The 22,385-nt window shown below is 44.8% G+C and overlaps 1 protein-coding gene and 1 pseudogene across 3 annotated transcripts in view; both read left to right on the forward strand.

Annotated features, from left to right (window-relative positions):
- Positions 1 to 979: 979 nt before the first annotated feature.
- Positions 980 to 2,306, forward strand: LOC118664979 (annotated as a pseudogene).
- Positions 2,307 to 9,294: 6,988 nt separating this feature from the next.
- The window catches only part of PITRM1 (pitrilysin metallopeptidase 1), a 34,454-nt gene continuing 21,363 nt past the window's right edge, over positions 9,295 to 22,385 (forward strand). For 2 of the 3 annotated variants that reach the window (XM_036342396.1, XM_036342415.1), the window contains exons 1-9: positions 9,295 to 9,407; positions 13,098 to 13,200; positions 14,363 to 14,469; positions 15,314 to 15,465; positions 16,156 to 16,367; positions 17,557 to 17,717; positions 20,142 to 20,268; positions 21,370 to 21,458; positions 22,194 to 22,322. In XM_036342396.1, coding sequence (XP_036198289.1) covers positions 9,358 to 9,407; positions 13,098 to 13,200; positions 14,363 to 14,469; positions 15,314 to 15,465; positions 16,156 to 16,367; positions 17,557 to 17,717; positions 20,142 to 20,268; positions 21,370 to 21,458; positions 22,194 to 22,322 — 1,130 coding nt within the window. In that variant the 5' untranslated portion in view covers positions 9,295 to 9,357. The remainder of the gene's footprint in view (positions 9,408 to 13,097; positions 13,201 to 14,362; positions 14,470 to 15,313; positions 15,466 to 16,155; positions 16,368 to 17,556; positions 17,718 to 20,141; positions 20,269 to 21,369; positions 21,459 to 22,193; positions 22,323 to 22,385) is intronic. The other variant, XM_036342405.1, reaches the window with a different exon arrangement.

A 22,385-nucleotide genomic window follows, 5' to 3' on the forward strand; every position in this document is an offset into this window, starting at 1 on the left:
GGGGCAGTTTGGTAAGCACTTCAGGCACATTACTCCTTTCCTTTTAGCAAAATTAGTTGGGGTGAGTTCTATGATCATTAGCCCTGCTCATTTTACAAAGGAGAGCAGGTTTCCATAAGAGGTTTAAAGGGCTAACTATACGTCCTGGGAAGGCTGCAGCAATTTATTCCTTTGGGTTAATTAAAACTACCTCTAAAATATACATTTTAAATGTAAATATTTCCAAGGAAAGAAACTTTTTTATCCTTTATCAAAAATATGAAGAAACAACTGATTATAAATGGCTGTGTCTGTGTATATGTATTTTACAGTGATTTCTTTACTAACCAGTAGAACCTGTAAGAAATCTGTTTGGAGTAAGTTAGATTATTAGAGTAACAATCCTAATATATAAAAAACCAGGGGCCGTCACGACCTAAATGACTAGATGGACGACCAAACAGCAAGCTCCATTGATCAGGGGATGGCTAACGGGGGAACCGGGGCCCCTCAGGTTCTGATGAATCCATAGCAGCAGCAATTGGTGAGCAGGTAGAAGGCAGACCGCTTGGTCCCTCCCCGGCCCGCAGGCTCCCATTGATCAGGGGATGGCTAATGGGGAAACTGGGGTCCCTCAGGCTCTAATGAATCCATGGCAGCAGTGACTGGTGAGCAGGCGGGCAGAAAGCAGACCACTTGGTCCCTCCTCTAAGCCCTCAGACTCTGATCAATCAGTGGTGGAGATGGGGCAGAAGTGGGGACTGGCTCTCTTAGTATTTCTGCAGGTTCAATCTCCAGAGGACAGGCCAGGCACCAATGGACCAGCGCCCCTGGCATGATCCCAACAGCGCTGCTGACCTCCTGGAATTTGACCTTGGGCACTGTGGCTGCTTCCCCTCCCTAGACACTCCACAAGGAAGAAAAGATACCACCAGCAGTGCCAGGGGTGACCAGTGGTGACTGCTCTCCCTGTGCTTCCTCTAGGTCACTCGAGCTCCAGATGAAGTGTGAGCACTGCACATGGAAGGAATGTAGTAAAAAACCAAAAACCAATGACCAAGAGAATGCTGCAGTCAACGTCCAGAGTCCGGCTCAGGAGAACGGAGAGAAGGGAGAATTCCATAAGTTGGCCGATGCCAAGATATTTCTGAGTGACTGCCTGACGTGTGACAGTTGTGTGACCGCAGAGGAAGGAGTCCAAGTTTCTCAACAGAACACCAAGGACTTCTTCCGTGTTCTGAACCTTAATAAGAAATGTGATACTTCGCAACACAAGGTGCTGGCAGTGTCTGTGTGTCCTCAGCCTCTGCCTTATTTTGTTGCTAAATTCAGCCTCAGTGTCACTGATGCATCCAGAAGGCACTGCGGCTTCCTCAAAAGCCTTGGGGTGCACTATCTGTCACATAAAGATAGCTGCGGACTTCAGCATCCTGGAGAGTCAGAAGGCATTTGTGCGTCAGTACTGCCAGCACCGTGAGGAAGAGCCTGGCTACCCATGCTGACCTCCGCCTGCCCGGCTGGGTCCGATATACAGAGCACGTGCTGGGTCACCCCATCACCCCCACCTCTGAATGGCAAAGTCTCCCCAGCAGATCATGGGCTCTCTGGTGAAGGATTACTTCGCCAGCCAGCAGAACCTGTCCCCAGACAAGATTTTCCACGTCATTGTGGCCCCGGGTTATGACAAGAAACTGGAGGCCCTTAGAGAAGATGTTCTCACAGCTTCACACAGTTCCCAGGGGCTGACTGTGTGTTAACCTCAGGTGAAACTGTCCAGATAATGGAGCAAAGTGACCTCGCCTCGAATGACGCCGCCGTGGACACTCTGTTTGGAGACATGAAGGAGGAGGTGAGGCTCCGTGAGGGTGCCAGCTCCAAGGGGTACCTGGCGCACATCTTCAGGCACATGGCCAAGGAGCTGTTCAGTGAGGATGTGGGGATGCTCACCTGCCGCACCCTGAGGAACAAAGACTTCCAGGAGGTCACCCTTAAAAGGGACAGAGAGGTTCTGCTACGCTTTGAGGCTGCTTACAGCTTTCGGAACATCCAGAAGTGGTCCTGAAGCTGTAGAGGGGCAAGTTCGCCTGCTACTTTGTGGAGGTCCTGGCCTGTGCAGGGCGTGCCTAAGCAGCAGGGGCCAGGCCCAGGCAGATGATGGGTGTGCAGACAGGGCACTGCTGCAGCAGATGGAAGGCATCTATGCTGCCATCCCGGTGTGGCCCAAAGAGACCAGCGCCCATGTGCGGGAACTGTACCAGGAGTGGCTGGGGCGGGGGGGGGGGGGGGGCAACTCCCCTTGGGCCCAGGGTGCCCTGCACACCGCCTAGCAGGGCCCAGGGCAGCCTGCCAGGACATCAAGTGGTAAAGGTCCTGCAAGCCGCCTGAGGAGGGGTGTCAGACGCATAAAGGAAAGGCTTAGCATCTCTGCCATCGCTTTGGTTTTTAGAATTCCCTGCTCCCCATCTGTTGGCTCCCTCCCTCTGAGGAGCACTGTCGTCCTCACATGGGTGCAACTGGAATACTGTAACTCAAGAGGATTGCCCCAATGTACGTATCCTTTTATCCGATGATGAAAAAATCCCAAAGAACAAGAATGGAGACAGACTACTGCCCTTTAGGCTTAAAAAAAAAACCCTGGAAGTGTCCTGCAAAGAGCTGAGACTTGGTTCTGTGCACGCACCTCAGAGAGATTGGATGAGGAAATGGCCCGGCTTGGCCCTGACGTTACCCACTGACGTTACCCACCTTTGCTACAATGTGAATAAACTGTCACCTTTTGGAATAGGGGCTCATACGAAAGTCTGCATTCCCAACTTTTCTTGAAACAGATCTATGTTCTGTAGCTGTGGCCACCATCCTGAGATCAGGTTCTGTTGCTGGGAATCAGGGGGCACTGGAGTGGAATCGCCCCCCTCCCCCCCGCCTCCCCGTGCCCTTTTATGTTCAGGGATTGAGCTGAACTCACTTTAGGGGAGGCCTGGCAAGGGTGACAGCTGTCACAGATGGAAGGATGGAGAGGCAGACACCCTGCTCAGTCCCTCCCTGAGTGGGTCAGGCAGGTGAAGGCCGGCCAGCTCACCCCACAATTGGGTGAGATAGCATCCTCTGTGTCCACCTCTCACCCCTCAGCTCCGGGCAGCCCTCTGTGTCCTTCGACAGTACTCTCTGCCCTCACATGCTGCTCACTCTAAATGAGAAGGAAGAGAGCAGTTGGCCTACAGACAACTACACAGAAAGACATGGCTCATGGCTGGCGAAAGGGTGCAGGCCGGGCTGAGGTCCTCCCCCCGCCCCCCAGTATATGAATTTCATGCACCGGGCCTCTAGTTATCATCATAATGGTTGTAATTGGTAATACGTGTTTTTAAGCTTTTTTAAAAATCCTCATCCCTTAGAGAGAGAGGAAGGGAGGGAGGGGGAGAGAAAGAGAGAGAAACATTGATGTGAAAGAGAAACATGGATCAGTTGCCTCCTGTAGGTGCCCCAACCAGGGATTGAACCTGCACCCTAGGTATGTGCCTGACTGGGAATCAAACCCACAACCTTTTTGGTGTATGGGACTACAATCCAACCAACTGAGCCACCCGGCCAGGGCTGGGCTTTAAAGCTTTTAAAGTACCATTTATTCAGTTCTTACTATCTAAAAGACACCATGCTAAATAGTTCATATTTTCTAACAATATTATCAACAAAAGAGTAATTTTAATGATTATAGAAATGAATCTACTTTAATAATATGTTCTATGAAGTTAAAAAAGCATCAGTTGAAAAGTAACAAAAACAGCTTTTCTCCCCTTGAGCTTTATGCTGTGCAAGTATGCTATTGCTTCTGGCTTGTCTCCACTAAAAAGACATTTTGCTAATGAATATTTATTTCACTGCCACAAACAATAATGCATAACAAGGCTGTATAAATGCCATCATGAGTATTTTTTCCTTTCCTCTGTCCTCTGATATGTATCCATTTAATTTTTCTCTAACTGACAGGTATTTGTTTCAAAGCTCCAAAAAGCAATGCCTTAAAATTCGATTATAATATTCATTTCCTTCTGTTTCTGGCATGTTAAAATTCCTCCTTCATACAAGTAAACTAGAATATTTTTACCAAAAAGACCAACAAACAGTTGGCAATAAAAGTTCACATTTATTCTGTGAGATAATGATTTTTGACCAGTAAATGAAACTAAAGAAAAACACTCAGGGGAAAAGCTAGACGATAAACCTGACAATTTTATACTAACATATCAACAGCAGATTAGTCAGACATTAATTTTTATTAAGTAAATATTTCATTTTTAAAGACTCCTCTGGGATTTCATGATGCAGGAAGGAGATTTATTTTAACATTATGATAGACAACATAATGACCCCAAATATGTCCATATCCTCATCCCTGGAACCTGCAACTATGCTATGGTACAAGGTAGGAAGGAATTAAGGTAGCAGATGGAATTAAGGTTGCCAATAAGATGACTCTAAAGTAAGGGGATCAGGTTGAATTATTTGGGTGGGCCCACTGTAGTTATAAGAGTCATTAAATAGGGAAGCAGGAGGCCCAGAAATATGGCATTGGGAGAAAGACTGGATGGAGGACAAAAGAAAGATGGAGAAAGAGGCCACAAGCCAATGAATGTGTGTGTGTGTGTCCTCTGGAAGCTGGAAAAGGCAGAGGACATTTTCTCTCTAGAGCTTTCAAGGGGAGCACACCCTTGCTGGCGCCTTGTTTTAGCCCAGTGAGACTTGAGTGGGACTTCTGACCTGCAGAACTGTAAGAGAATTAACCTGCATTGTTTTAACCCATGAAATTCATGGTAATTTGTTCTAGCATCAACAGGAGATGAATACAGACATGGCACGCTGTTATTAATTCAGCATTTTGTAAGGTCTCCTTCGACTCCTTCTCCAGGGAAGTCTTCGCTGAGCCATCATTTTGTGAGGGGGTCTTTGCCTTGGTGCTCCCCTAGAGCACCACATTAGATGGCACAGTAATTTCCCATGTACTTTTCTGTAACCTATGATATACCAAGGGTTCCATGAACGTCAGCACTATGTCTTTAATCTCTGCATGAAGAGCTAGTTTCTAAACTTTTATGCAAAGCTCAGCAGCAGCAAACTAGGTAGTGTGTCCTGGGAGCCTACACATACATGTCCAAACAAAGTGATTCTGAGCACATTGCAGTCCTACCTTGGAAACCGGTGGCAAAAGTATAAACAGTCACCAGTGTTATAAAATGAATTGTCACCTGAATGCTGTAATCCGAGACTACAGAGAAAATCCAAGGTCAAACACAATAGTTCCGTATTGTAACCAGCTGAGTGGGCTGTGGATTAGTTACACCAGCTACCAAGTCATTCACAAGAAAAAGGTAGCATTTGAGTTGCTGTTAAAATGTCTGAACCACACACAATGTTTAGAATTTGAATAATGGCTAGCCTTAGGTAAGAAACATTTAAAGCAAATAACTATTGTCTTTGGGAGTTAACGGGTTTTATTTTTCCCTTCATCATTTTATCATTTTCCCCCTGGTGACAATACCCTTCTCCCATATCCTGTGATGCCTGCTATCTCATTTCCCTGTCAATAATCTTCCTTTACAACATTATTCAATAAAAGTCATTTACTCTCAACATAAATTTAAGAAAATGAGTATTTGCATTCCAAGCATTTTGCTCTTTGGAGCGCAATTCTATCTGCTGAAGTTTTTTCAGGCATCAGCAAATACATGCTAAGGATGATGTGTGGGTGGAGGTCACCTCAACTCCAACCCTAACATTGTGCCATAAGTTGGAGGGTCGAACTTAATGAGTTGTTCTAAGGCCATTTCAATCTTGAGGATTTTCTATTACACGAAACAGAACAAAATTAAAAGCATGTGTATTAAAAGCACAAATTAGAAAAGTAAATCTTAAAGTCCTTAAAAGAAATATAGTACCACTATGGCCTCCGGGTAGGTGCAGAGGGATCTGAAGTAGTGATTTAATCCCCCCACCCCCATATAATTACAAAACTTATAGATTCTGTTCCAGTTCTAGGTGTCTATTCCTGGCTTTCTCTGTATTCCTTTAGCCTCTTTACCCCTCTCTCTGTGCTAATACACACTGTCTTATTTTGTTGTAGTTTTTAGACTTCATAAGTCTAAAAGTCCTGAATAATAAGATTTGTCTTAATTTCTACTAAAATAAGTTTCCCACATTGTCCTTCTTAAAATTCATTTGCCTGTTCTTGACTCTTCCCCACCAACTGTATTGTAGGATCACTTTGAGCTCCTAATCTGTTGGGATTGTTATTGGAATTGCATTGCATTTTGGGGCAACAGATGACATCTTTGTCATACTGGGTTTCCTACCTATGAACATAGAATGTATTGCCATTTATTTAGGTCTTCCTAAATGTATTTCATTAAAATGTTATGTTAGATTCATCATTAAAATCTCATTTTGACTCTTACCATTCAAATGGGAGTATATTTTTCCCATTCATGTGAAAGCTTCATCTTGCTTCTGGCTTCCTTTCCCTTGTGATAAAAATATATATGTACAGCACTATTTTTTACTGTCTGAATAGTATTTAGTTATATGAATGTGTTATATTTTATTTAAGAAAACTCCTCTTTGATAGAATTTTATGTTGTTTTGTTTTGTTTTGTTTTTGTTTTAAATTCTCACCAAAAGGTATGTTTGTGGGCTGTTGTTGTTTTAAGTTGATTTTCAGAGAGAAAAGAAGGGAGAGAGAGAGAGAGACAGGGAGAAAGAAACATTGATCAGTTGCCTCTTGTATGCACTCTGATTAGGGATCAAACCCACAACCTAGGTATGTGCCCTGACCTGGAATTAAACCTACAATTTTTTGGTGTATGGGATGACACTCCAACCAACTGAGCCACCTGGCCAGGTTATGTTGTTCAATATTTGTTGTAACTAAAAATGCTTTAGGAAACATCTTTATACATCATTGTGCCCTTGTGAGAATATTACTGTAGGGTAATTTTCATGAAGTGAATTTCTGTTGAAAGAGTACATGTATTGCCCTAACCTGTTTGGCTCAGTGGATAGAGCGTCAGGCCACAGACTGAAAGGCCCCGGGTTTGATTCTGGTCAAGGGCTTGTACCTTGGTTGCAGGCTCAATCCCCAGTGGGGGGCATGCAGGAGGCAGCTGATCAATGTTTCTCTCTCACTGATGTTTCTAACTCTCTATCCCTCTCCCTTCCTCTCTGTAAAAAATCAATAAAAATCTATTCTTTTTTTTAAAAAAGAGTACATGTATTTAAAGTTTGCATTAAAATGCCACATATGTGTATAAGTAAATACCACAAAGTGGATGGCTTAGAACAAGTGAAATTTACTATGTCGTGGCTTTGGAAGACAGAAAGTCGAGATGAAGATGTTGACAGATTGGTTCCTTCTGAGGCTACGGGGAGAATCTGTTCATGCCTCTCCCCCAGCTTCTGGTGTTGCCAGAAATCCATGGTGTGCTTTGGCATGTAGATGCATCTTTACTTTCTTGTTCAATGTATCCAAATAGCCCTTTTTTATAAAGACACGGGTCATATTGGATTAGAGCCCATCTTAACGACCTCATTTTAATCTGATGACCTCTGAAATAGAGACCCTATTTCCAAATGAAGCTCTTTTTGGAGGTTGTGGGGATTAGGGCTCTAACATATCTTTCTGGGGAGACACAATTCAATCTGTAACACTCCAAAATTCATTTGATTGCCTTTCTAAGTCCCAGTCACAATCTATTCTGACCAATGCTCACTTGCTAATCTTCTTGAAGCAATGAGTTTCATTATAACACGGGATATGTTTTTGTAACGTAGGATATTGCATAGACAATTTTTCATTTCACATTGCAATTATTTATCTTAATATAAATTGAGACTACATGTTGGGTGCTGCTCAAAATAATTATTTATACATTTTTATTTTGTGGGTGTGTATGTGTAGGCCAGCCATCAGTGAGGTTGTATCCTGTGGGAACATCCTAGTACACGGCAATTACTGGATCTAACAGCATCTGTTCTTCAGATAGATCAAAACACTTTACCCTCCCACCCAGTGCCTCCGTTTCCTGCACCATCACTGTAGGGTTAATAATACCCAACAGTCTCCCCAAGATCACAGAACTGCTGTGGTGAGTCAGGAACAATAATCACCCGAATGCTCACTAAAATTAAGGTATATGCAAGGAGTGTGTTTGTGTCAGTAGCTTCTCATCCTCACTGTTGTTTGTTCTGGTGCAGTTGGGTTGTCCTCTTAATACAGCGGTTCTCAACCTGTGGGTTGCGGCCCCTTTGGCGGTCGAACGACCCTTTCACAGGGGTCGCCTAAGACCATCCTGCATATCAGATATTTACATTACGATTCATAACAGTAGCAACATTACAGTTATGAAGTAGCAACGAAAATAATTTTATGGTTGGGTCACAACATGAGGAACTGTATTTAAAGGGCCAGACGGTTGAGAACCACTGTCTTAATAGATATTGGTTAACTGCAGAATCCGCTGCCCTGTAGACAGTTTTTGGTAAACTTTTGGTGGCTTTTCATCACAGTATGGACCTCTCTACATTGCTGCCAAAGCTTTCATATGTTGAGACTGATCTCACTTGGCTACTTAGCCTTCTTTCTTTAGCGCCTGGAAGAAGGGGCAGAGGGGTTTGAGTCCGTTTGCGTTAGTGGGCCAGGGGAAGAAATGAAGGAGACAGAGAGGAGGCCAAAGCTCTGAGAGGGGAACTCAGACATGGGTACTGCCTTCTTCCCCGCTCCACCCACCCACACAATGCCCAGGTGTGGTTCAGCTCAGATGCCCCTGGGAGCCCACCGCGCAGTGCGGGCCCATCCACTCATGCTCTGCCCTCCTTAAGCCTCTCCGAGGGCTTAAGAAGGGCCCGTGGGAACTCTGAAGTCTTAGAAGTCATGTGTGCTGTCTTCCCAGACACACAAGGCCATGAGGCGAGGAGTGGGCTTGCCCCTTAGCCCCGGAGACCCGCCCCGCACCTGATCAATCCCAGCTCATCTGCACAGCGCAGCCCCTCGCCGGGCCCCGCCCCTCCTCGGGTGAGCCCGGTGCAGTCATTCAGCCCCGCCCCTCGCTGTGCCCCGACGCCCCGCCCCCAGCGCATTCGCCCCCGGGCTCCGCCCCTTCCACGTAGCCTGAGGTTCTGCAATCCGCAGGCCCTGGATGCCCCGCCCACCTCCTGCGAGTTGCCTCCCACGGTCGAGAGTCCCGCCCCGTCGCAGCAGGAGCCCGCCCTTTTCCTCGCCGGCCTATTGGAGAGGGCGTCGCCATAGGCGCCAACCAATGGGATCACGGCTGGCACAGCGCGTCGGGATAAGTGGGTCTCCGCTGACCCTGCACTGGTCACACTCACGCCATGTGGCGCTGCAGCCGGCGGGTCCCCCGGGCGCTGCGGCTGAGCCTCTGGTGAGACGCGGAGCGGGCGGTGGAAGGAGGGGAGGTGGGGAGAGGGGCGGGCGGCGGACGGGGGCCTGGCGGCGGGGAGGTGGCTGGAGGCTTCAGGGTCTCGGGCAGAAGGTGCCGCCTCACAGCTCTCTGCTTTGGAGACTCCCGTCCCCCCGAAACTCCTCGCCGTCGGCTCCAGTACCCCAAACTCCTCTTCTGGGGCTCCTGCTCCCCCTTCCCCCTCTTCTGGGGTTCCAGGACCCTTAAACCCCTCGCCTGGGCCTCTCGGACTCCTAGACGCCCACGCCAGGGGCTCCCGTAGGTCGAGGCCTCTTGTCCAGGGCTCTGTACCCCGAGAACTCTCTTCTGTAGCTTTTGTACCCCCAAACCCCTCTCCTGGGATCCTAGACGCCTCGGGGCTCCAGTACGCCGAGACATCTCGCTTGGGGCTCTCACACCCTGAAATCCCTCTCCGAGACTCCTCATCGGTGGCTCCCTCACCCCGGGTCCTCTACCCGAGACCACTCGCCTGGGGCTCCTGGACTTCTAAGACCCCTCTCTTGGGGGCTCCTGTACCCCCAAATCCCGCTCCTGGGGCTCCGGTACCCTTAGACCCTTAACGGGGCTCCTGTATTTTTAGAGCCCTCTCCTGGGGCTTTTGTACCCCGAGACCCCTCACGGTGGGCTCTAGTACTCCTGGACTCCTCCCTGTGAGCCCCAGTACCTTCAGACCCCTCCTCTGGGGCTCCTGGACTCCAGGAGCCAGCACCCCAGCCTGAAAACCCCTTCAGGGCCTGAGTGACCGATCCTTAGTTCCCCCTGATGGGAGTGCGTGCCCCCTCCCTCCCATGACTTCCCCTGCCCAGCAACCTGCCCCCCACCCACCCCAAGGAAGGGAGTTCCTGTCCAGGAACCAGGGTTGGGGTGATGGCAGCGAGGTTAGTGTGGAGTAAATCAGGCCCAGGCCCAGGGAGCTGTCCTGTGACCCCCTTTCCTTTGGGACCTCCAAGTGGGTGGCCCTAAGTGCAGGTTGTCAAGGCGTTTGAAGTGAAGGTGGTCATTGAGGCGGGTTTTAATGTGTGATAAAAGTGGCAGTTTATGGATCTCATTAACATGTTTGCCCCACTTTTTTGCTGTTGGCCTAGGGCAGTGATGGCGAACCTTTTGAGCTCGGAGTGCCAGCATTTTGAAAAACCCTAACTTAACTCTGGTGCCGTGTCACATCTAGAAATTTTTTGATCTTTGCAACCATAGTAAAACAAAGACTTATGTTTTTGATACTTATTTTATATATTTAAATGCCATTTAACAAAGAAAAATCAACCAAAAAAAACGAGTTCGCGTGTCACCTCTGACACGCGTGTCATAGGTTCGCCATCACTGGCCTAGAGTCTTTGAGAGACCCGAGGCTTCCACAGGAAGTACTTAAATTTAAGCTGCTGCCTTTTAATAACATTGTAGCCTCCAGGATTAGAACTTTTTAAAATGACTCTGTTTATGGAAGAACATTACATTTGGTTTTCAACCTTGAATGAGTGCCATGTCCGATGAGTTTGTAAAGTGTAACATTTTACTAAGCTAAGTTTAGTTTCATGGTCATTCACAAAACCTTGTTTAATTTATGGTACTGTTAGCCTAGGAGGTGAAGAAATAGGGGAGTATGTGTCGGGGTGCCCTCGTGGTCTTGGAGCATTGTCATCTGTGTAGTCGGACCAGAAAGAATATGGGGGGCGAGCCCATGTTCCCCTAAACCCTAATTTTTTGTTAATGTGTTAATAAACACATTTATTGCCCCAAAGTACCCAATTCCATACTTTCATACAGTCATACAGTTGGCTGTTTTGCTTTTTGTGGTTGGGTTCTTGATGATACATAACTTTTTAAAGTATCCCACAACTCTAGAATTTGCCAAATCAATAGGGAAAATGTTGGCTGGTTATAATATCTCCATGATATTGCCTGAGGTTTTGTTTCTTTTCTGTACATATCTTTAAAAGAAATATTTTTGTGAGATATGTTAATGTAGGAAATCCCATAAAACACACAATATAGTTGAGAGAACTTTTATTTAAAAATAAGTTGTGTCCCTGTTACCCAGTTTAAGGTTACCCCTAATCCGTCATAACTCTCCTTCCCTCTTAGATGTAATTTCTCTCCTGGTTTACAGAAATTATCTCCTTGCTTTCCTTTATAGTTTTACCATCTACTGGTATATAGCATTCCTACAATACAGTGTTAACCTGTTTGAACAATACCTGCTTAAGAGAACACTGTTTATCCTTTGAATTTGTATTTTTATTTTTTTGGTTCAGGGTTACTCAACCCACATTTCTGTTACATGTAGCTGTAGTCTGTTCTGATGGCTGAGTTTATTGATTGAACAGTGCACAGTTTATCCACTCTCTGTTGGTGGACTCCGAGGAATGCCGCCAGCCTTGTTGTACATGTGTGCTGGTGCCTTAGGACAGGTTTCCAGGACATCTGCAGGTTCCCCCATGGTCCTAAAGCAGGCACTTCCTGTGAAACCTCTCCTCTGCTGAAATGACATAAAGCAAAAAGCAATTACCATTAATTCATATGGAACATCTTTGAGTGGTCCCAAACCCCCAAAATAACCTGCCAAATTATACCAATGAGCCCATAAAATAACACTAACACATAGTAAAAGGCAGAATACACACAGTAAGTCGAGATTCAGTATAGATGCTCACAGATACAGCTCAAAGCTCTGGTGGCGAGATGCTTGTGCTTCCCAGGGAAGGAGCTTGGTGGGGCCACGCTCCCTGCTCTGGGTGCGTGCTGCCTCTGTAGTGGCTCCTGCAAAACAAATGCAGGATGCTATTTCAGATTTCAGCCTTTTTTCGTAAAAGAGAAGATCCCTTTGGGATTTCTTTTGGTTATTGAAACAGATAGTGATGTAGGTCTCCTAAACTGAAGTGGCAGAAGGTGAACTTTGAAAAGCGGGGGATACCTGCATGTCAGGGCGCATGAACTATTAGCTAAGTGATGCCAAATGCTGTTCCCAGTCACTGTTGCTGTTTTCACTCCCAGGAGCAGTGAGAGAGCTTTTGGTGTTACTAGACTAATTAGTTTTCACTGTTTGGTGGGTGTGTCATGGGACTTCACTGTAGTTTGAGTTTATTGAGATACTGTGATGGGTAAAGCATTTTGACATGAGATTATATATATATATATATATATACACACACAACTCAGGGAAATCGGTGTCAGAATTGCACTATAGTTATTTATATACCTGTACAAATAAAGGTTTTCTTTTGTTTGTTTTGTTAATCCAAATTCATTGGTTTTTAGAAGTGGAAGGGAAGCGGGAGAGACACACAGAGAGAAACATGGATGTGCGACACACCGATTGGTTGCCTCCTGCACATGTCCCACCCTAGGGCCAAGGATCGAGCCCAGATTACTTCAGTCCGAGGGCTGACGCTCTATCCACTAACTCAAACCAGTTTTCAATGTTTAATTATTAGTTGATGTTATGAAGATTTAGTTGAGTTGAGATAAAAGATTATTAAAAATTGAAGGAACTTTGCTAGAAATTTGTTTTCTGGAATGTGTGTGGAAGATTCAAGGTTTAATTTTTCTTGGCATTATCTTCGTCATATGACAGTATTTTCATTATGTAGCTGAACTCTGTGAGCCCAATTTTCCTGCACATCTTCTAACTTTGATGACTTTCCTTAACTGTAGCAGTGCCCATCCCAGAGCATGGAGGTGGAATAGTACGAAAGCCTGCGAGAGGGCGCTGCAGTACCAAGTCGGAGAGAAGATCCATGGATTCACCGTGAGCCAGGTAAGGCCTGTCCTGACCTCTTTAATGGAGCTTGTGAGGGCCTTCGAGTGGACCCTGGATCTGTTTTCATCTTTCTTCCGCGCCCTGGCTTCCTCCTGCTTCACAGTAGGTGCGCAGTGTGTGTGTGGAGTCTGCAATGAAAGTACTTCCTAAGAACAGGTCCCCAATCCTATCCCTGAACTCCTGATTTTAGAAAGTAAACCAAACTCATTAATGTTTCTAACCTGGCAGTCCACACTGAGTGTGATACACAAAGACTCTGAATGACCCACATTCATTCAGGTCGTTTTATCATCAAATATATTTGCTGCAACGTTATGCAAAAACTTTCTGGTTTTGAGCCATGTGGGTTTCAGAATTATGGGAAAAAGATTATGTTCCTATCTTTACTTAAGTTATGTTGAAAAGGATTTTAATTTTGTTTTTGTGTTGCTTAAACTTCGCTTTTTTTTTTTCCTTTAATGCAGTAATTGAGAAATATGTGTTTCACATGATTGGCTGGCTGTTGGCTTCCTGCTGTGCTTGACATGCCGACATGCACAAAGGCAAACAGCTCACATTCTAGAGGACCCCTGCAGGGGTAATACAGGCATAGTGGGATGAACGTCATGGTGGAAGTGCGGAGAGCCAAAGGAAGGCAGGAGAGGAGGGGAGCTGCATGATGGCAGGATGGGGAAGGTTCCTGGAGAAGGGGGTGTTTATAGAGAAGGGGGTGGTTAAGTTCAGAAGGAAAGTCACCCTCTGTCTGTAGGGCCACATTCGTAGAGCCAGTGATGTGGGGCTCTCCCAAGGCAGGGTCCTAGAACGGTGAAGCATGACAGGGTGAGCCCTAAAGACCATGCAAAGGGATTAGGATTGCTACTGCAATATGGTAATGACACCTTATTTGGATTCTTTTATTTTTCAAGGTTTTTCCCCCAGTTTTATTGAGAAATAATTAACACCCATCACTGTATAAGCTTAAGGTGTAATAAGCATTCTAAAAGGAGAGGTATGTATGTATTATTGTCAGCCTAGCTCTTTCTTTCCTCATCGGCAAGATTTGGGGTTGGGACAGGTGGTGCCTGATGTGCGTACAGCCAGATCCCTCAGTGGATTTAATGTAACCATTCAGGATGCCTTTCCAGTTGAGTTTGGCCTCATGTTCTTGTTGTTGATTCAGGTAACGTCTGTCCCGGAACTGTTCCTGACCGCCGTAAAGCTCAGCCATGACGGCACAGGAGCCAGGTACTTGCACTTGGCCCGAGAAGACACGAATAACCTGTTCAGGTGAGTGGGCACCTTGAGAACATATTCTTAAACATTTCTCCTTAGAGCAGCGGTTCTCAACCTGTGGGTCGTGACCCCTTTGGGGGTCGAACGGCCCTTTCACAGAGGTCGCCTAAGACCATCAGAAAACACATATATAATTACATATTGTTTTTGTGATTAATCACAGTGCTTTAATTATGTTCAATTTGTAACAATGAAATTGGGGGTCACCACAACATGAGGAACTGTATTAAAGGGTCGCGGCATTAGGAAGGTTGAGAACTACTGCCTTAGAGCATCACCATGGTTTAAAGAAATGATACTGACAGTGCCCTGAAAATATAAGAAAAAAAGATTAAATGACTACATTCTCAGCCATGTACAGTAGAGTTTACATTTGCAGTCAGTGCTTGTATTCATTACTATAGGCCGGGTGCATGGATTCATGCACTGGTGGGGTCCCTTGGCCTTTCTTTGGCTGTCCAATGTCCCTTGAGGGGTCCTGGATTGTGAGAGGGCGCAGGACAGGCCGAGGGACCACACTGGTGCACAATCGTGGTCGGGGAGGGACCGGGGAGGGCTCCAGTGTGTATCCGGCCCATCTCGCCCAGTCCAGATCGGCTGGACCCCAGCAGCAAGCAACCTACCGGTTGGAGCATCTGCCGCCTGGTGGTCAGTGCGCATCATAGCTACCGGTTGAACGGTCGCTTAGGCTTTTATATAGAGAGAGAGTCTGCAAACATTTTTATTAGAGATTACCATGTTAGAATGATGAATTCCAGTAATCCGGGGTAGTGGCACATTTGGAAGCTATTGGACGGTGTGAGCTAACATGCCCGTGGTGGCTCTTTTCTGGCTGTAGTGTTCAGTTCCGCACCACTCCCATGGACAGTACCGGGGTCCCGCACGTTCTTGAGCATACGGTCCTGTGCGGCTCTCAGAAGTACCCATGCAGAGATCCTTTCTTCAAAATGTTGAACAGGTCACTGTCCACTTTTATGAATGCCTTCACAGGTAAGACTAACATCTTGGCCTGAGACTGCGATGGGGTCTGTTTCTAAGATAAAGGAGGGTAGTTGGGCCCTGGAGACAAGAATAAACTTATTCTCAGGTCTAGTTGAAAGATGTTAGAAATTTAATCCTTTAGGAAAGCCACATTGTGATTGGATTAGAAAAACTGGAGTGTTAGCCCTGAATGGGTGAGTCAGTTGCTTGGAGTGTTGTCCCATACACCAAGAGGTTGGGGGTTCAATTCCCGGCCAGGGCACATACCTAGGTTGCGAGTTTAGTCCCTGGTTGGTGTGAGTACAGGAGGCAACCAATTGATGTATCTCTCCCTTTCTCTCTATGAAATCAATTTTTTAAAAAAATCCTCCTCCTGTGAGGATTTTTAAAAAAGCAAAACAAAACTAGAGTTTTAGGAAAAAGGCATGTGAGGTTTTTCTGGAAAAGGTCAAAACTGTTTCCTTTGGAGAATATTGCTATGAATTTCGGCATTTGTAGCATTATGTTATGTTGACTGCTGTGGTGTTTTGAGTTTTATTTTGGAGAAATAGGAGAGTCAGCAGGCTGGCGGTGTGCACAGAAGTGCTGTTACAAGTGCAGTTAAAGAGCAAATTCAGTGGGCTGCCTTGCTAGGCCCGTGAGGTAACTGGTGCTGGACCATAGTTCCTGATATTTTAAAATCTTCCCTTTTGTTTTCAGCTAGTGACTATACTCTCTACCCGTTTTCCACACAAAACCCCAAAGACTTCCGGAATCTCCTGTCTGTGTATTTGGATGCGGCCTTTTTTCCCTGCTTGCGAGAACTCGATTTCTGGCAGGAGGGATGGCGACTGGAACATGAGAATCCGAGTGACCCCCAGACAGCCTTGGTCTTCAAGGGGGTTGTCTTCAATGAGATGAAGGGAGCATTTGTGAGTTTTTTCCTTTCTATATTGTATTAAAAGCATCGTACTCTGTAAAATATTGAAATATAAGTAGGTTTGGAAAGTAATCGACATCCTGTTATGTCATTTAATATTCTCATTGTGTGAGGTTTATTAGCTGGAGGGAAAATGAAAGGCCAGGCTCCCGGTCACCCTAGAACTCGCTTTTCCAGATGAGCAGTTCTGTGGTCTGGGGACCCCGCATATGATCTGCAGGAGGTCTATGAGAAAATAATATTTTCATGACAGAAGTAAGACATCTTTTCCACCTCATTTCTACTGAGCATGCAGGAAATTCCCCGAGACCATGGTGCACGGTGTGTGATGTCAGCACAGAAGCAGGTAGAGACGCCAGCTCCCTTCCATGAAGCTGGACTTTAAAGAGATTTGTAAAATATATAAAACAGAGTCATTTTTCTCAACAGATTTTTGTTTTGTATGAAAAGTATTTTTAAAAAAATACTGGTTAACATATATTTGTGGGTTAAGTTAATGATTAAATAGTTTTCAGTTTCAGTTTTAATTTCTAATGTAGAAAAATTATATACACACACCTCTACATGATCAAGAAACTCAAATCATCAGAAGCTCTTTGGGGACCTCGCTAAGGTTTGGGAGAATGAAGGGTCTGCGGCCAGACAGTTTGAGACCCTCTGTCCTGGGCCCTGCCCTAGCCCCTGACTTTGGAGACCTGCCCTGTGTGGTATGGCTTGTGTGATCCGTGCTGCTCCCTTTCCCTGGCTGGCTGGCGGCTGTGTCTTAACTTCAGTTCTCGGTTTGGGCATCATTTCTTTCAAACACGTTAAAACTCAAGTGAGGATGACTGCTTTCCCTCTGGATGTCCATGGGAACGCCCATACAGCTCGTGGGCAGAGGGAGCCCAGGACATCTTTCCCACAGCCTCCCCTGTGTCGTTCATCACCCAGGGTCTACTGCAAAGTGGATGCACCCTCTCTCCCAAGAGAGCGGTCCCTGGGTCCTGCGCGCAGATCATGAGTGAACCGGGTGCTTTGTTAAACACTATGTGTTAAACACTTTGTTAAACACACTTGTTTATCATTGGGAGGGTTTTACTCGTGAGGCGTTATAGGTACATGCTCCCAGGATGTGGTTAACTTGCTGTGTTGTAATAATGTGTGTACTATGCTACATATATGTGTATTTTTTTAATTTGAAGACAGATAACGAGAGGATATTCTCACAGCACCTTCTGAACCGCCTCCTTCCTGACCACACGTATGCGGTGATCTCTGGTGGTGACCCATTGTGCATCCCAGACCTCACGTGGGAGCAGCTTAAACAGTTCCATGCTACGCATTATCACCCCAGTAATGCCAGGTGATGTTTTGTTTTTAAGGTTGGATGGTGTTGGGTTATGAGTTGACTTGCTTTTTCTTACACAGTGATAAGCTTCTCTCACATTTATCAGGGAAATGTTTGCTTAAGAGCCAAGTAAATTGAGACAAGATTCTTCACTCATAATGCCTTTCTCATTTACTTGGACGCTCAGTCTAAAGGTCTGCAGTGATACTCTTGCAGCCCAACATGGTGGTTACCCACCTCCTGGAGGAGGGCCTGGGCCCACCCTCCTCATAGGGCGGAGTGACAGGTGCCCATAGCTTCATGCCTCAGTCCCAACAGTGCCCCAGGTATGGCGGTGGCAGTTATTAAACCTTGGATACTTATTTTTTGATAAATTGCTTATTTCAGAGATCACTAAAAATTAAACGCTAATAAAGGGAACTACAAATATGAGGGTTTACCCTCACTACGTGGATTATTGAGCCTAAAATATAAAGATATTTTCTTACATGAGATAATACCATCTTCACATTTAAGAAAATAAAGACTTGCTCAAAGCCACCTACCACAAATTCAGACTTTCCAGTTGTCCCCTAAATTTGTGACCTAAGTGAGGCCCACAAATTGCCTTTCATCATCATTATGTCTTTTTAGTACCCTTTGTGTAGGATGGTGTCCCCTCTGTTTTCATTGAAACTGAAGAAAGTAGGCAGGTTGCCTCTGGATTTTCTCAAAACTTATGCCAGTGGGGTTTTCTAAAAACTTTCTGGGCGTCTGATTGCCTTTCTGTGGCATTGGTGGATGTGTTCCTGTGTTTCCCAAAGGGGACTTGGCTTCAAAGACTTGGTTACCTTCATAGTTGATGCCTACATCCCTGCTGCATCCAGATGTCTCGGACCTGCTTACACGGGGGGAAGCTGCAGCTGGTTGCGGGTCCCCACGGTGACAGCGATACCCACTGTAAGCTGGTTCCTGCCAGACCAAGGCGTAGGCTGGGGTGGTAACTAGCACCTTGTGGACATTGAGTTCCTCATCCACCTGTGCATGTTCTCATATTCATTGACGATTGTTGCCTGGAGCAATTCCTTCAGTAGACTTAGTAAAGCTTTCTCAATAATAATTCTACATGAATTAGCTGGGCTTCTGTACAGAAGAGCTCTCCCCGTCCGCAGGGCTGTGGGTTACCCTGAAGACAGGATTCTGAGGGGAAAGGCAGGGTGCTTGTTTCCCTTGGCTGTCCAGTTTTGGGGAGAGGCAAGGCGGCAGTTGCTCTTCCCATAAAGATACCCTTTTCTTTCTAGCCTTGTTTGGTTTATTTTATTTTTTAATATCATTATACTCATACACATATTTTTATATATGTATGTATATATGTGAGGTGTGAGATCACATGGATTTTTTTAATTAATCTTTTTATGTTCACATGTCCCAAGTATGGCCCAAGAGAGCTCCCTCAAGCTCATCCTGTCGGACAGTTTCAGTCTTCAGTAACTTTGTTTTCTGTCCCCCCACCCAAACCCAGGCTCTTCCTGCTCCAGGTGTGCAGGTTGTCATTTCCCAAGGTGGCCTGTGACTCATGGGGACAGACATTTATAGACTCGTGTCTGCACGGCGCTACTGTTTGAGTGGAAATTTTTTAAGGATCTTTTAGATACTCATTCCCCAAATGTTTTTTATGTTTTATTTTTTTTGTTAATCCTCACCTGAGGATATTTTTCCATTGATCTTTTAGAGAGAGGGAAAGACAGAGGAACATCAATGTGAGAGAAACACATCAATTGGTTGCCTCCTGCATGCACCCTAACCAGGGCCAGTGCCAGGGAGGAGCCTGCAACTAAGATATGTGCCCTGGACCGGAATTGAACCCAGGACCCTTTGGTCCGAAGGTCGATGCTCTATTGAGCCAAACCAGCTAGGGCTCATTCCCAAAGTTTTAACTGTAACCGACATTATATTAAAGAAGAAGATCAACTCTATGATTATAACCCTTTCCCCCTGGCTGAGTGAATGTGTTGGTTTTAAAACATGTGTAATCTGAAATTTGTAGCCTAAAATTGAACTTTGTGAAACTCTTTATCTTTCAGTCTTACATGGATTATTGTGTTACTGTAGCCAAGGTCACAAAGTAGTTTAACATAAAACCTATTTGGTTTTTGTATCACCGTTAGAGTAGATTTAAAATGAAGAGCAGTTATTGCCAAATTTACATTTAATTCTTCCTGTACAACTTTTGTTTGGTTTGAACCACCTATTTATAAAAAGAGCAAAAGTGTCTGTTTGGTGTTTATAGTTAAACTAAGTGTAAAAAAAAAAAAGTGTTCCTCTATAGAGTTCATTTCCACTTTGAAGCCTCTTGTTAGCTAATATATGTGGACGTGTGTATGTATATAAAAAGGCCATCTGTGCTGATTTCTAATCTTTTAAACTACAATAGTCTAATATATTCTCTCAAATTTTTAGGTTCTTTACTTATGGTAATTTTCCGCTAGAACAGCATCTGGAACAAATTCATGAAGAGGCTCTGAGTAAATTTCAGAAAATTGAGCCACGCACCACCGTGCCGCCTCAGAAGCCTTGGGATAAGCCGGTAAGTGCCGCCCAGAGGATAATCAGTGTTGTACCAGCCTGTTAGTATGTGGAGACAAAGACCCCAATTGTGTGTTGATAACGGGATTTAAAATGTGGTTGTGAGCTCTTCTCAAACCTAAAGATGATTACAGTAAAGCCTCATTATAACAGACTAATTCAGGCGAGGGGTGTCCATTAAAGCTGAAAGTCTGTTATATAATAAGGTAGGTTTTCCAAATGCATACCTTAAAAAATTGGCAAATTAGTTTACCTGATTTTACTTATGTGGACACATTTGTGTAATTAAAATTAAGTATGTATGAAAAGTTTAATTTCATAGAAAAGTTTTCTATATGTATTACTGTCATTTTAAATTTATACTGAATAGGTCTAGTATATAGGCGAACATTCACCTGTCATCTCAAGTAAACGGTTGGGACGTGGCTTAGTGCACATTAGAACATCTGCCACATGAATTAAAACTGCTGCAGAAAGACTCACCATGAGCATGAAGCAGTGTGATCACGTGCTAATCCTTTCCCGAACATTTGGAAGCAGTGGCTCTTGAATTTAATTATGTAGACTATCGTTGTAGACATGTAGTATTTCTGTCAGCGAAATTACTACAGTGTTTTTTCCAACATATGGCCTATTTGCTAAAATTTGTTAAAAATAACTGAATTAATAACAAGAAATAACCTGTTAATTTAATTACCTATAAGCAAGTCTTGGTTAAAAGCATTTTAAAATCAACTGGGTGTTAATTTTCACATATGACATGCAGACCTGTAATTTTGTGGGTTAAGTCTGAAGTCCATTAAGTTGAGGTTTGCAAAATGGAGTATTTGCTGTATTTTTTTTTTTGTCTAAAGTTTTTCTCCTTTTTCCCTGATTGATGCCCCCTCCCCCCGCCATTCCCACCCTGGAGGGCAAGCTCCCACCGCCCCAGTGTCTGTGTCCATTGGTTATGCTAATATGCATGCATACAAGTTACTGTTTTTGTTTTAAAACAAAGTTAATTTAATGAAAAGCATCTCTTGGACCATTTTATTCCTCTAGGTAATCTATACTAGTTTAAACCCATTCATTCACGTGCTGTGCCTGCTTCATGGTTTTACAGAGAGAATTTCAGATCACCTGTGCTCCGGACTCAATGGCTGCAAGTTCCTCTAAACAAACAACTGTCAGTGTCAGCTTCCTCTTACCAGAGTAAGTATCCATGTGGAAGTAGGAGACGCAGGTGAGCAGGGTCAGATTTAATTCTCTAGTCAGGAATGAATGGTTGGGTGGTTAGGGCTCAGGGTTACAGCAGGTAGGTCTTGGATGTCAGTGGGGTTTCTGACAATGTCTAGAATAGTTTGAGGGGAAATCTCTGAGTAGCTGTTCTGAAGGAAAGTAACTTCTTCCTCACTGCATTTTAAAGCTCAATTCTAGAGAAAAAAACGGGCTCAGAACAGAAGTCGTTACCATTGGGGTCACAGGTGGCTGAGTGTGAGAAGAGCACTGTGAATGCTGCTGAAGGGTGTGGGCAGCAAGGAACCCTGCCTCACTCCACCCATCAGGGTTGTCTGCCCTCAGAAGCTTCAAGGCTGACAGAATTGCCCCATCTCTGCAGTGTTTTGTCTGCCATGTCGTGTGACGGTGCGGTTCGAATTGAAGTAGTACTATGTCAGAGTGCTTGCACACACTCCTGCAGTAGCATTCAGTATGCAGCTAAACTGACTCTATGGTTTGGACTCCCAAAAAAGTCCTAGTATAATTACTCTCTTTTGCTGATATAACTATTAAAATAGAGGTTGGAATGCAAGAATTTCTACTAGAACTTCAACTTCTTTGGAAAAAAGTGTAAATGTAGTACTGATTATAATGATTTTGAAAACGTAAGGGACAATGGTTTTCTCTTTTTCTCTTCAACCCCCCACCCACGTCCCTCTTAAAATGAAGGATCACTGACACATTTGAAGCCTTCACATTAAACCTTCTGTCTTCACTCTTGATCGGCGGGCCCAACTCCCCCTTCTACAAAGCCTTAATTGAATCTGGACTCGGCACAGACTTTTCTCCTGATGTTGGGTAAGATTTATCTTCAGATGAGATCATTGGTTGCTGTTGGGGGCAGTTTTGACATTTGACAAT

The sequence above is a fragment of the Myotis myotis genome, unplaced genomic scaffold (assembly GCF_014108235.1).
Source record: "Myotis myotis isolate mMyoMyo1 unplaced genomic scaffold, mMyoMyo1.p scaffold_m19_p_1, whole genome shotgun sequence".
NCBI lineage: Eukaryota > Metazoa > Chordata > Mammalia > Chiroptera > Vespertilionidae > Myotis > Myotis myotis.